Source organism: Pseudophryne corroboree, chromosome 2, assembly GCF_028390025.1.
Source record: "Pseudophryne corroboree isolate aPseCor3 chromosome 2, aPseCor3.hap2, whole genome shotgun sequence".
In the NCBI taxonomy this organism is placed as follows: domain Eukaryota; kingdom Metazoa; phylum Chordata; class Amphibia; order Anura; family Myobatrachidae; genus Pseudophryne; species Pseudophryne corroboree.
In genome coordinates this window covers 179,198,299-179,214,126 of record NC_086445.1, presented here as the reverse complement: position 1 = coordinate 179,214,126, position 15,828 = coordinate 179,198,299, and the positions used below count along the sequence as shown (strand labels likewise).

At 42.3% G+C, this 15,828-nt stretch overlaps 1 protein-coding gene across 1 annotated transcript in view; it reads left to right on the top strand.

Annotated features, from left to right (window-relative positions):
- Positions 1 to 5,788, top strand: part of LOC134990872 (keratin, type II cytoskeletal cochleal-like) — a 45,959-nt gene extending 40,171 nt beyond the window's left edge. Inside the window, exon 9 of the mRNA XM_063950723.1 lies at positions 5,151 to 5,788. Within this exon, the coding sequence (XP_063806793.1) occupies positions 5,151 to 5,353 (203 nt within the window). The 3' untranslated portion in view covers positions 5,354 to 5,788. The remainder of the gene's footprint in view (positions 1 to 5,150) is intronic.
- Positions 5,789 to 15,828: the final 10,040 nt, after the last annotated feature.

Sequence of the window (15,828 nt, the reverse complement as noted above, 5' to 3'; positions counted from 1 at the left end):
CCGGCGTCTGTGCTGCGCCTGTTGCACCCACTGTGACATCATACGGGACCACGGCTGGTTGCAAAGTGATAATAAACAAAGTAAATGCAATAATGCCTCTCGTTAGGGAAGATATAAAATGTTAAAAATAGCAGCATACTTAATCAAAAAAGAGGTTAACTGGTCTAAGATCATATAAAGACATTCAAATTCAATTGTTCATTCAGCCCATGGGGATGGACCGTATTCAAAGTATAAAGCCAGTGTGCTTCCTTCTGTAATAAGTGCTTTGCTCTATCTCCCCCACGAATGTTATCAGTCACACAGTCTATCATTTTGTAACGTATTGCAGATAATCCGTTTTTGAGATCTCTAACTGTTTTGCCACAGGCTGGTCTGTGGGTTTACCCTGTATGGCTGCTTGAATTGCACTCCTATGAAGTGCCATTCTTTCCTTGAACTTTCTCACTGTTTTGCCACATAGATCAAACCACAGGGGCAATGAATATAATAAATTACATGGGTAGAGTTACATGAAAAGATATGTTTCATTTTGTACAGTTTACCAGTATGTGGGTGGGGCAGAGCCGGATTAACGGCAAGGCGGAAGGGTCATTGTCCTGGGGCCCCCACTCTCTGTCCTCACAACTGTAAAATAACATCGGAGTAGGAGTACAACTTTTACCTGTCTCCTCTCCGTCCTCCTCGGCAGCTGAGACGTTCCATTACAGCTGCAGCCGCCGAGGAGCTTCAGTCACTGCAGTGTGAAGTCTCGCAAGATTTGAAATTATCTCACGAGACTTCACACTGCTGTGAGTGAAGCTCCTCAGCAACCGCAGCTGTAAAGGAACAGCTCAGCTGCTGAGGAGGACGGAGAGGAGACATGTAAATGCTGTACCCCTGCTCCAATGTTTTTTTTGCAGTTGTGAGGACAGTGTGTGGGGTCCCCACAAATTTGTTGCCCAGGGACCCCACAGACCTTAATCCGGCCCTGGGGTGGGGGAATGTATTTCCCTGCTCTAAATACCCACAGGTAATACACATGAGGCACCTATAGTTACCGTTTTTTTAGAAAGGAAATTAGTGGGCACAACAGTGAGGAAGTTAATGAAATCAGTCTTTACGACCCAATCACGAATATTCTTGCTGCGTTTATAGCAGGGGATCAGTTTGCTATCTATTAAAAGAGGTAGATCCGGATCCTTATTGATAAGAGGCCAGTGACATTTGGCATTTTTAGAAAGTTCTGCACTACCAGGAGAAAATTGATTCAACCATAACTTGTCATTCTCCCGTAGCCTCCGATTACTCTTCAGTAGCAGGTCACTCCTAGGGATTGTCTGTACTTTATTTTTCACCAAAATGAGATCAGTTCTACTGTACCCCCTTTGTAAGAATTTATTAAAACATAAGTGACAGATGTTTTTCTTCCTCCTCTTTATTGTCACAAATACTCCTTACTCTCAAAAATTGTTAATTGTTAATTGTTATCAGTCGGCTTCAAATTCAGACTGGTAGAAAGTTTACCCTTTTGGAGACTGATCTTGACGTCCAAAACCTGTATTGCCACATTACTAATGTCAAACGTAAATGTATCATTAGGATATAATCAATTAACAGTTTCCATCATACTGATGAATTCATTTTTCGTACCACACCACACCATAAATACATCATCGATGTAGCGTTTGAAACATTTAGTTTTAGAGCTATAAACAGGGTTATTGAAGAAAAGATCACTCTCCACCTCAAACATGAAGGCGTTAGCATACACGGGGGCCATACATGCAACTCCATAATACAGGGAACCCCATGCCGATATTATCGGATGTCCCAGGGGTTTGGTGTTATTTTTATGTATTTTATGTACTAATCTCATCTCAGGTGAAGATGGCACTTATTGAAGAAAAACCAGTGACACCTACCTTTTACCTAATTCCGAAAATACATAAAAATAGCACCAAACCCCCAGCACATCCGATAATATTGGCCAGGGGTTCCCTGTATTATGGAGTTTCTAAATATCTGGATAATTTTTTGCAGCCAGTGGTCCTAGCAGAGCCAACTTATCTGCAAGATACAACTATGTTTCTGAACGAATTAGGAAAAATACAAGATCTGCCACCTGATTGCTTTATTTGTACAATTGACGTCATAAGCCTATACACCAACATTCTGCATTCTCGCAGAATAGAGGCTACTAGACTACTCTTAACTAACAACAGTTACTATACGGGTCCGGATCTATCACTTTTTTTGGTCCTTCTAAAACTTGTTTTCTCACAAAACTATTTAATCTTTAATGGGGCACATTATCTACAACTATGGGGGGGTACAATGGGGGCATGGATGGCCCCCATGTACGCTAACGCCTTCATGTTTGAGAAGGAGAGTGATCTTTTCTTCAATAACCCTGTTTATAGCTCTAAAATTAAATGTTTCAAACACTACATCGACAATGTATTTATGGTGTGGTGTGGTACGAAAAATGAATTAATCAGTATGATGAAAACTGTTAATTCATTAGATCCTAATGTCAAATTTACGTTTGACATTCGTAATGTGGCAATACATTTTTTGGATGTCAAGATCAGTCTCCAAAAGGGTAAACTTTCTACCAGTCTGAATTTGAAGCCGACTGATGTCAACTCTTTTTGCAGGCATCTAGTAACCACCCAATCTCCCTTAAGAAGGAACTACCCTATTCCCAATTTTTGAAAATAAGGAGAATTTGTGACAATAAAGAGTAGGAAGAAAAACATCTGTCACTTATGTTTAATACATTTTTACAAAGGGGGTACAGTAGAACTTATCTCATTATGGCAAAAAATAAAGTACAGAAAATCCCTAGGAGTGACCTGCTACAGAAGAGTAATTGGAGGATACGGGAGAATGACAAGTTATGGTTGAATCAATTTTCTCCTGTTAGTTCAGAACTTTCTAAAAAATGCCAAACGTCACTGGCCTCTTATCAATAAGGATCTGGATCTACCTCTATTAATAGATAGCAAACTGATCCCCTGCTATAAACGCAGCAAGAATATTCGTGATTGGTTCGTAAAGACTGATTTCACTAACTATCTCACTGTTGTGCCCACTAATTTCCTTACTAAAGAAACAGGCAACTATAGGTGCCTCGGGTGTGTTACCTGTGGGTATTTAGAGCAGGGAAATACATTCCCTCACCCACATACTGGTAAACTGTACAAAATGAAACATATCTTTTCATGTAACTCTACCCATGTCATTTATTATATTCATTGCCCCTGTGGTTTGGTCTATGTGGGCAAAACAGTGAGAGAGTTCAAGGAAAGAATGGCACTTCACAAGAGTGCAATTCAAGCAGCCATACAGGGTAAACCCACTGACCAGCCCGTGGCAAAACATTTTAGAGATCTCAAACACGGATTATCTACAATACGTTACAAAATGATAGACTGTGTGCCTGATAACATTCGTGGGGGAGATAGAGCAAAGCACTTATTACAGAAGGAAGCACGCTGGATTTATACTTTGAATACGTCCATCCCCATAGGCTGAATTAAGAATTGAATTTGAACGTCTTTATATGATCTTAGTCCAGTTAATCTCTTTTTTTATTAAGTATGCTGCTATATTTAACATTTTATATCTTCCCTAACGAGAGGCATTATTGCATTCACTTTGTTTATTATCACTTAGCAACCAGCCGTGGTCCCGTATGACGTCATAGTGGGTGCAACAGAGCGCAGCACAGATGCCGGGGCCGCGAGCAGGAAGCGCTAATTCTGCACTGTGGTGTTGGGATAAGACTTGTATTCATTCTGTATTGTCACTCCTGATGAAAATTCCTGGTTGGAATTAAAAACGTTGAGAATCTATTGAGCCTTTGTTGTCTTTTATTACTATAGCCGTGAGTGCCGCATACCATTCTTTTGTGTATATATATAAAATATAACTAAAATATATAAAATAGTAGCTCAGCACAAAATATATATTGGGGCATGGTATCAAATAGTAGCACAGTACAATATATGATGGGAAAAATATGAAATAACAACTCAGGATTAATAATTACAGCGGGTACAGTACATGTTCTGGTACCTTTAGGGCATATTGGCTAAGTGCAAATGTTAATATGATTAAGAATGAAAGAGACAATTTCTGGAGATGAACTAATTTTTGGAGGCGTAACTAGGGTCAGTGGCTCCCAGGGCAAATAAAAAATAGCGCCCCTTGAAATCTGTATTTTCCCTATAGTGACCCTCTCATCTGTATTATCCTAAGAGTGGCCACCCCCTTGTCTGTATTTTCCCTATAATACTACTCCTTGTCTGTATTAGGTTTACTGAGTTCATAAAATGTGTCCTAGCCCCTGCTGGATGTTTCTTATTGCGCTACTCACACCCCACTCCATCAAGCCTCAGTCTGTTTGCTCTTTAATGTCTTTAAACTGCTTCTCATCATTCCCCCCCACCCCCCAGCTGTAATTACCATATTGTCACCTATCTGTATATCACTTACAGCGCCCCCCTTCCCCCATGTAAATTCCATATGGTGCAGCCGTGCTCCGCCCAGTAGCTTTGTAGCTTGCTTTCCAAAGCAGGTCATTCATTCTTCCATCTTCCTGTCTGACAGGCAGCGCAGCATCTTCAGCAATTCATGTGCCACACAGACTGTCACTGTGCAGCAGAAGCATGTCCAACATGACCTACCTCCCAGCATCATCATGTGCATGGGTCATGTGCATGGGTCATGGGTCTGTGGCAGTTGCTGCACAGTGAAAGTCTAGTAACTGATCTGGAAATGGCTGCTGGTGAAGACATTGGGCTAAGGAGAGGGATCAGGGCCAGGTCCAGTCCATCCCTGGCACCACTTCATACTGGTGCCTGGGGCATATGCCCTGTTTGCCTCACTCTCATTATACCACTGATAATATCCATGATAAGGTTTCCTATAAATTCATTAGGGACATCACAGACTCTGAGGCCTCAATTACAAGAATGACAGCACAAAAGTCCCTCATACCCCACTGGCATCCATTTGCAAGTGACTTAGTGGCTTTAATTTCCATGAAAATTGGTTAAGCCTACAAAATGTCTGCATCTCCCTTTTGTAAGTGATGACTATAGGTTACAGTAGTCATAATACATGTAATGATATGCATGTAATTCATGAATTTTTTCTTGCAGCTGTTATAAGTGGATCTAATTCTGGAGCAGGTGCTGGTTCTGGTGGTGGCTACAGTTCTGGTGGTGGCTACGGTTCTGTGTATGGAGGCAGCATCTCAAGTACATCTGCCAGTCTCTCCAGCGCTGGACAGCAACAGATTAGACGTGGGCCTGTGAAGATCATCTCAACAACTGAGAGCCTGAAGTCCAACTACGCTTCCTAACAAAATTAATTGTGCAAAAAATGCATCCGTTCAAATGACTGCTTAATATGCAGCATTCATATAAATTTCTAAATTGATCCCAAATCATTTGTTGTGTTAGATAACTGCTATATTATAGAGGTGGAGTAAGTAAAAAATGCCTTTAAACTGCCATTATATTGCTGTGAAATTAAGTTCAAATTCTATTAAAATAATAACTCTTTATACTTTATACTCTTGTTTGGCACTATAAACTCAAAAATACATACAAATTAGCAAAAGTGGGCGTGATTCAAAAAACTAAAGCATAGATAGAATTATCTTAAGAAAACAAAACGTGAGAAATTAAAGAAAAAAACCTACTTTCAATGTTAAATGAAGCTCACTGCTGTTATAACCAGCTGTTAGAATTGAAAGAAGAAAAATATTCTCAAGCTGTTTTTTTTACTTACTATACTGACGACTTTTATTTTAATTTTACACTATCTTCATATCTGATCTAATTTTAAGCCATTCTCAGCTTACTCAGTTTCTAGCATAATTCCCATAGTGGTCTTTTCCACATCTAGATTTTGTGAAGGGAGGTTTGTGGTCTATCTAACTGTTCCAAGTGGTTTTGCAAAGTGTCCTTAAATGGCTTGTTGATTCACAATGTCTTTTCTTTTATGCAGCAATGATAATAAATCATAAGCCAAGTCATGCCTTCACAAAAGCTTGTCTATGTAATGTGTGCCAAACAGATAATAATACTGTACGAGCATGGGATATATTTCCTCCTATTACTACATGGGCATTAGGATCCACAGGGCCGTAATATGGTCCTCATGAGTAAAACACAAACACATGTTCTACTTTTTTAGCTTTATTCAAATAATTATGTATAATTTCTGTAGAAAACAAGCAGACAATTTTCATTTAAAATTTCACTTTGACAATCATTGAGTTTTTATAATATTTGTATTTGTGGTGTAGTGAGAACTAATCAACTTTGTCAATTTAGTTTATATTTTAAAGAAAACAGAGACTGACATTGACGTAAATATCTTGGAGAAGTGTCCTGTTCTCCATGTTAAAGAAACTATTGATGGCAAGTAGTTAAATTCAACTGTCATATCTATACATTAATAGCAGAAGGAAGACTTTTATGAGTGCCATATTTCTATGATGCCTTGTCTGAGCATATATATCAAATTAAAGGTATTGGTCCATAGATTTGCAGAAACATTAGGGTTATAATTGACTGCTTCGTTTCTGAGTTATGTGGCAAAACGTCCACCTGCCATTCACAATGCATCACCATTGTGCTGATGGAAAATGTGACAGTTGGTGAACTCTACCTGCGCACCTGCTGGGTGGTCTGCTAACTGTGACAGTTATTTGCAGCTACCCACTAAGGGGGTTGCTTCGACTCCTCAGGGATTTTTTCGACTCCTAAGGGGATGAAAAGGGGTAAAATGTTTCTCCCAGCAAACCTGACACAAGGCACATCAGCTAGTACTGTATGTATTATTATTAACTGTTATTTATATAACACTAACATATTATGCAGCACACTATTGAGAATCTTTTTTTGAATCATTCACATCAATGACTACCTCACTGCAGTTTACCATCTAAATTCTCTATCATAAATACACTAACATTAAACTTAATGTGTTTGGCATACCTTCCAACATGACCCTATCCAGGAGGGACAGAATGCTCTGCTTCTGGCCTTCCTTCTTACTGTATGATTGTCATCACCTGTGGTGAAAGTTTCGTATCCATTAACCTGTTCAACACTGGTGCCAGCAAGCATAAATTAAGAGAAAAATCCAGAAGCAGAGCATTATGTCCCTCCTGGAGAGGGTCATGTTGGGAGGTATGGTTTGGGATCTGAGAGTGAATTAAAGTACCTGGAGTAAACCATGTAGACATTCATATAAGATATACGCTTGGCATGGATAATGACATTCCTGTAATATAATGCATGGCAACTGCACTGTGAGGCACTGATGTCCCCATTATCTGGTGCAAAGACTATGGAAGTTGATCTACTCCTCACCTGTACTGTGTACTAGTGATTCTTTTGTTTCTGCATTTCATGAAATTGTTGGACTTATCTACAGTAGCTGGGAGGAAACGTATCACTTGTAGATGTAAATCACAATCAAATCTCTCAAATCTAAAGTAAGCCATCAAAATATTGTTTTCTGTTGTTTACTAAATACTGTAGATCAGGCATTCCCAACCACGGTCCTCAAGGCACACTAAAGGCCCGTACAAACTGGTCGATATATCGGCCGTTCTCCTGAACGGCCGATATATCGCGGGACCGTCGGCCAGTGTGTACGGCCGATACGTCTGTGAACTCCGTCGTTCACAGACGTATCGCGTCGGCCGCGCAGCACAGCCGACGGCCAATATATCTACCGATATATTGGCGCGTCGCTGTGCGTGTACGGGGCGGTCGGCCGACCGCCCGTACACATGCTGCGGCGGCCGGCGGTGATTGACAGGTTTACTGGGCGGGCGTGTGTACATGCCCGCCCAGTTCATGACGTCAGTCCCCGACGGATCGAGCAGTGTGTATGCTGAACACACTGCTCGATCCGTCCATAGATATATCTGCAGATCAATTGATCTGCAGATATATCTGTTAGTGTGTACCCACCTTTACAGTGCAGGTTTTAGTGATATACAAGCTGCAGCACAGATGGTTAAATCAAAATAACTGAGGTGCTAATTAAGTCACCTGTGCTCAAGCCTGGATAGCACTAAAACTTGCACTGTTAGTGTGCCTTGAGGACTGTGGTTGGGAATGCCTGCTGTAGATAATAATTAATTGATTTTTTTCTCATCAATGTTATCACTATGGCAAGTGATATTATATTTTAGGGTGGAACAATTTGAAATGCATTTCCTGCAGGCATGTATTTACCAACTTCTATTTTTTTTTTTTAATGCTTTGAAAATACTTAAATACATTTTATCATTCATTGGGCCTTAAACAAAGCTATAATATACAGATCTCTATAAAGTTAAGTAAGCTAATTATGTGGACATTTGGGTATACCATTAATATCTTAATATACAGTAGGTCCACAGAGGTTCTGTAGTGCTTCACATAAGGGTAAGAATAAACAATAAATGATAATGTAAAAACTTACAAACAGGTTGGTTCACAATTTTACATGGACTCAATGGAAGGAAGGACTACGGGGTCTATTCATGTAGCAGTGAAAAGAGTGGAGAAGTGAGCCAGTGGAGAAGTTGCCTATGGCAACCAATTAGCATTGAAGTAACATTTATATTTTGCGTGCTATAAAATTATGCAGAGCAGCTGATTGGTTGCCATGGGCAACTTCTCCACTGGCACATTTCTCCACTCTTTTCACTGCTTCATGAATAGACACCTAACTGCGCTAGATGGACCACAAAATGCAGATGGTACCAATTAAATAAATAACCTATTTATTGGACATCAGTAATCACACAAATATAAAAACATTCACAAAGACTGTAAAAATAAGTTAAGAATATCAGCATCAATCAGTGTTACATGATAGTGTTAGTATCGCTAAGAAGTTGCAATATATAAATGTCTCCCTGAAAAGTATCAATTGTGTCTGTTTAGAATAAATACTGAGAGTTAATTAGTGTAAGTAGCTGGCAGTCTGGTTGTTTTAATGCATTTAACTTCATTATGTATCTAGTTGATGTAGTACACCTGGGACATAAACGTCTAGATCAGTAACTAAGAACAAAGTCTCAGGCAAGATATAATTGCACCTGTGCACAAAGTGATAGCTTGAGAACCCTTGTCTGTGATTGAATATTACACAGTTTTACAGTATATCACCTTAATCTTTGGGGTCCTTACTCAAGTGGCGTCTTTCCTATAGCAATTTACTCAGCTGTCTCAATGCACGGCAACCCAATAACCGTCTGTGGTAAAGTAGCAGGAGTCTTTTCCATTGGGCTTAATGGGCAGTTGTCCAAGGGCTCCTGGAGTCTAAGGTCCGTAAGCTGATAGCTGAGGGATACTGTCTGACTTAGAATTTTTCTGAGGGGATACTCCAAAAGCTGTGACTCTCCCCTGTCAGTGGACATAGGCAGCTTGTCTCTACCATGCCCAGAACTGGATATATAAGCCTTCAAGCAGCTGCTCCCTGCTCCAGCTCCACACGTCTGGTATGCAGTTTACATTTTCGGTGGTGGATTGCTCTGTTTCCTGAATCACGATCCCCAAGACCCATGGTACCTCCTGAAAGGAAAGAACTGGAGATATCCGTGGTCAAGACAGCTGCCCTCCCACTGGAAAATGATAAATAGTAAGCTCACTCCACTCCTTTCCCGCATATTAAACACCCCCTACCACCCTGAAAGTCTTGTATTGGGGCTCCTTCATTCAGTCCAATGCCCCACTTCTACAGTTTAGTGTTCTCCCTTCCGTCCCATCTCACTACCCCCCCCCCCCCCTGTATAGTAAAGGAGAAATAATCAGAATTACTGCTCCAGGTCCTGCATGCTGAGCTGAAGATAGAACACCTTATACTGCCTGTAGGACCTCACAGCCCTCGGGAATAGCACACCCTACCCATACTGCTGGGTAGGAGACCTAGTGTATTGCTTTGCCCAGGGGCCTACACTGCTGTTAAGATGGCCCTAGGGTTTATAAATGTGACTGGTGCTGTTGTCAGTCTTTTCTGTATTTGTGATTGCAAGTGTTAAAGACAGAAGTAGTCTATGTCATATTTGCCTACATTTATTTTCTTCATCTGGTAGAGTACCTGGAAAGGGGATACAGCTGATTGCTGGTGGGGGCAGAATAGAGCCCTTCTCATAATTAGGCCCTATACCCTCCTGGAAAGGCAATTTGTTGCTGTATGCTCCCAGTCCTGCCCATTCAATAGTTAGAAGGTGTGATGCATGTGGGTCACAAACTCTTCCGGGAGTCCATCAGATGTGCCAGAAGAATAGGATCTAATTTCTAACATCAAAGAAAGGGGTGGGGGAACATAAAGAAAAAAAAAAGGGGTGGGGTAATCAAATAGACAGTGAACATCAATAGAACAAACATCTGGGGTGGGATGTAATGCTGCCCAAGTTCAGCAGCCATGAGGGATGCTGGCCTATCTCAGACTTTTTTTTAAAAGGGCAATCACTTACAAGGCAAAACCATGCCTTGTAAGTGATTGCGGAGATGTGCGCTTATGCAGACGCCCACACATGTGGTAGTCCTGCCGCCACTAGGTCCGACCGTATCTTGCTTGCTATGTGTGGCCCTACCCGTACTCTACTCAGAATTTGCTTGTATGTTCAAACACTATGTCAAAAACTTTTACGTCTTAGTAGACACGCAAGTTTCAAAAGAGACACTTTGCATTCCTGCAATTAACATTGCAACGCATTTCATCTATTATATATTTAATCTATGTATAGTAAAAACAACAGTTATATATACTGTATAGCAGGCTTGGACTGGCCCACAGGGGTACAGGGGAAACCACCGGTGGACCCCACTGCCTGGGGGCCCACCTCCTGCTCTAAGGATCAGGTTCCAGACTGTGCACTTGAATTATACATCATACATATGTTTCCTTATACTGTACTATGGTGTATTTTCTACAGTGCATTGCTGTTCTTAATCTGTTCTTAATCTGGTGCATTATCATGCATGCAGCAGATGAATTTACTGTATATATTTATGAAGGGGCCCAGATGTTGCACTCTCTAATGGTTAGTCAAACCAATGAGGTGGCAGGCCACACCCCCTCTGTGGACTGGTAACACCCCCTACCACTGCATTCCCCCGTTGGGCCCTACATGCCCCAGTCCGACACTGCTGTATAGTAGGTAATAAAATAATAACTCTAAATAATATATAACTACTGTTTTATTACTATTAAATAGTAATAAAAATATAATTCAGTATATGTTCAAAATGACAGTACACATTATTTTAGTTTTCCATTGCCCACTTATTTATGTACCTAATAAAATTGTAAGTAATTCTTGGACTACGAGAAATAATGTTATTCTCTTACATACAATTTAATAAGCACAAGCACTTTTTTTGATATTTGGAAATGTAATCTACAGTACTTCATGTCAGCATCCGGAGTCTTACCTCCGGTTCTGGTCCCTGCGGCCTTCCTGTTAGCAGGCTGGTGTGGCTGCGGCGGATAGGAGCAGTGGCAGCGAGGTTCTCTGGTGCAGCTGGCGGATGTCTGGAGGCTGGGGTCCGGGTTCAGGGGAGCAGAGCATGGCAGCCGGAGGAGTCTGTTTCCAAGTGTTCTGTTGCTGGAGTGCGGCGTCTGGACAGCTGAGGCCTGTGGTAGTGGCTGTGTGCTGGTTCCACATGTGTCCTCTGTGCAGGGGGCCGCCATGTTGGAGACCAAGCCAAGCCAATAGTATCCCAGTTTGCATCCAGCCAATCCAGTGCAGTCTTCCCTTATAAAAAGGGGTTGATGCTTAGTCATGGTGCCAGTGCTTCAAGTTACATGCTGCTGTAAGGTGCTCAAGCTCTGTGCTCCCAGGTATCCTGGTTCTTTTGTGGCCGCCCGGTGGTCAGTTCTGTTATTGCAGTCCTTTTCTCCCAGTCCACCTGCTCTTGCGGTTTAACCCCTGGGGCCTCTAACTGGTAGAGAGTCTCTGTTTGCTGATGGTGCTCACAGCGATACGCTCTTCAACATCGTTCTTCAAGTTGTCTCTTCATTTAGTGTTCTTCGGCATCATTTACAAATCACAAGTCATCTCCTCATTCAGTGTTCTTCAGCATTGTTTACAAATCATGTAATCTCTTCATGCAGAGTTCTTCAGCATCGTTTACAAATCACAAGTCATCTCTTCATTCAGTATTCTTCAGCATTGTTTACAAGTCACAAACATTTCGTCTTTCAGAATTCACTCATCTCCTAGTCGTTGTGTATGATTGTCGTCTCAGTAAAGCTGAATTAATCTTTCTTCAGTGTAATCATTTTCGTTCATTGTCCTCTTTGCCTACCTCTCTACATCTTCGGGCCTAAGTCTTCAATCCATGAATAAGAACTACATTCAGTCATCTTGTTTCCTTCCTTTGCGGAAAGCTGCTCCCTCAGTCAATTGTCAGTCGTCAGATCCTCAACTCAAGCCGAGCGTGACACTTCACTAGTAGGTGCTCTTTTTCCTTTCCACAACCACATTTTTGCCTTATTACTTGAGAGGCCAAGCACAGCAATAGAGTATGCCAGTGGTTCCCAAACTTTTTCAAATCTTGGTGCCCTAAAGTATCAGAATTTGTTTCATAGCATCCCTAGGCCAAAAGTTTCTTATTCAGAAATTAGAAAAAACAAATAAAATTAAGTGAATTGTGATAATATATGTCATTCTGAGGTTCAGTTATGTGATGAGGGACAGGGGTTGCTTCTGTTTGTCCATATATTTTATGATTGGAAAACCCAAGCACTGTATTTTTTTCTATTACATTGACCATAAATAATTTAAATTAGTCCTGGACCACCAACCCAGAGCACCACAGCAAGTACTCTGAGGCACTCCAGGGTGGCTAGGTAGTGGCACACTGCTTGGGAACCACTGGAGTATGCAATAAAATGTCTATCGTAGACTATCCTTCATTCACACGCATACTCAAGACATACTCTAAAGAAATAACTGACACCGACAACAGGAATAGTTTTGCCAAATGAAAATGTCAGCTTTATTATTAAACAAATGGTATGGTGGCAAGGAGGGACGGCCTATTTAACTCAAGTCCCTATTTATTCTAAATTTTAACCTTTTTTATTGTGGCTGACCCAAACAACATCTAAGTTTCAAACCACAAGAAGAGGCAAGGGCCCAATTTCAGCCCAGCCTCCATCGCATCACAAGGGGCCATAAGGGGCCATTTGCCACCCCTTGTGTTGATTAATGTTAACCAGGGATACCGTGGCCAACTTTCCACTCAAGGTATTTCCCAACTCCAAACCAAAAAGGTGCTCAGGTGTCTACCCACTCCACCGGAGACCGAAGCCCACCTGGTCCGATGGTACTCCGGCCCCATAATGTATCAAACTCCACCACCGTCTCATCTCCTGAGCACCTATAAACCCTTTTTCAACTACAGCCACAATTTCAGGCCGTCCCAACCCGCCACAGTTTCAACGAAACCCCGCCACCATATCTCAAACCTTAACAAACTCCACTTACTCCTTCTCTTAAAAAATCCTTCTACCTCACTAATAAAATTCCCAACTACAGACTGAGGACAACAGGTCCTTCAGAAAGATTTCCATACCCCTCAAATTCAAATGGACACCATTGGCCATGTCAAACCTGAGGGGTAGAAACTGAAATGGAGGGATGTGGGACCACAAACCCCCAGTTCTCACTCACAGCCCAGCCCACCACAGAATTGATCCGGCGCCGCACCAACTCTATGGCAGCAGGTCTCTCCGCACCTCTCCACACAAACCGTGGAACGATGTCAGACCATCCCACGCTTAGGAAAGGTAACCTGTTTTGTAGGCTAACTAAGTCCCTAACCATGGTTTTCCAAAGGTCAAGACCTGACCATTTGATCAAGTCTTTTCCCCCGGCATGGAACACCACTCTCAACGGGCATCCCGACCTCTGCATCTGCTGCCAAAATAGGGGCATGACATGCTCCCAATGTAGGCCCCTCACACCGATCCACCTGATTAGCTTTGCTTCAGGGGACTGAAGGCACTCCAACCCAGACTTTTCACCGTGAAAGACATACGAGTGCCCCACAATCCATATCAGACACTCATCCAAACACCAATCTGAAAATACAAAAACAAGGGCCCTCATTCCGAGTTGTTCGCTCGCAAGCTGCTTTTAGCAGCATTGCACACGCTAAGCCGCCGCCTACTGGGAATGAATTTTGGCTTATCAAAATTGCGAACAAAAGATTCTCTAAATTGCGAATAGACACTTCTTAGAAGTTTCTGAGTAGCTCGAGACTTACTCCTATACTGCGATCAGTTCAGTCAGTTTCGTTCCTGGTTTGACGTCACAAACACTCCCAGCGTTCGGCCAGACACTCCTCCGTTTCTCCAGCCACTCCCGCGTTTTCCCAGAAACGGTAGCGTTTTTTCGCACACACCCATAAAACGGCCAGTTTCCGCCCAGAAACACCCACTTCCTGTCAATCACATTACAATCACCAGAACGAAGAAAAAACCTTGTAATGCCGTGAGTAAAATTCCTAACTGCATAGCAAATTTACTTGGCGCAGTCGCACTGCGGACATTGCGCGTGCGCATTAGCGACTAATCGCTCCGTTGCGAGAAAAATATAACGAGCGAACAACTCGGAATGACCCCCAATATTCACACAACCTTCATACTACCAGAAATCAAATAAAATAACCTAAAAACAACCTTACTTACAAGACAAAAAAAAATAATAAGAATTTACTTACCGATAATTCTATTTCTCGTAGTCCGTAGTGGATGCTGGGGACTCCGTCAGGACCATGGGGAATAGCGGCTCCACAGGAGACAGGGCACAAAAATAAAGCTTTAGGATCAGGTGGTGTGTACTGGCTCCTCCCCCTATGACCCTCCTCCAAGCCTCAGTTAGGATACTGTGCCCGGACGAGCGTACACAATAAGGAAGGATATTGAACCCCGGGTAAGACTCATACCAGCCACACCAATCACACCGTATAACTTGTGATCTGAACCCAGTTAACAGTATGACAAACGTAGGAGCCTCTGAACAGACGGCTCACAACAAATAACAACCCGATTTTTTTGTAACAATAACTATGTACAAGTATTGCAGACAATCCGCACTTGGGATGGGCGCCCAGCATCCACTACGGACTACGAGAAATAGAATTATCGGTAAGTAAATTCTTATTTTCTCTAACGTCCTAAGTGGATGCTGGGGACTCCGTCAGGACCATGGGGATTATACCAAAGCTCCCAAACGGGCGGGAGAGTGCGGATGACTCTGCAGCACCGAATGAGAGAACTCCAGGTCCTCCTCAGCCAGGGTATCAAATTTGTAGAATTTTGCAAACGTATTTGCCCCTGACCAAGTAGCAGCTCGGCAGAGTTGTAATGCCGAGACTCCCCGGGCAGCCGCCCAGGATGAGCCCACTTTCCTTGTGGAATGGGCCTTGACAGATTTAGGTTGTGGCAAGCCTGCCACAGGATGTGCAAGTTGAATTGTGCTACAAATCCAACGAGCAATCGTCTGCTTAGAAGCAGGAGCACCCATCTTGTTGGGTGCATACAATATAAGCAGTGAGTCAGACTTTCTGACTCCCGCCGTTCTTGAAATATATATTTTCAATGCCCGGACCACGTCCAACAACTTGGAATCCTCCAACTCGTTAGTAGCCGCAGGTACCACAATAGGCTGGTTCAGGTGAAACGCTGACACCACCTTAGGCAGAAAATGAGGACGCGTCCGCAGTTCTGCCCTGTCCGTATGGAAAATCAGATATGGGCTCTTATATGATAAAGCCGCCAATTCTGATACTCTCCTTGCTGAAGCCA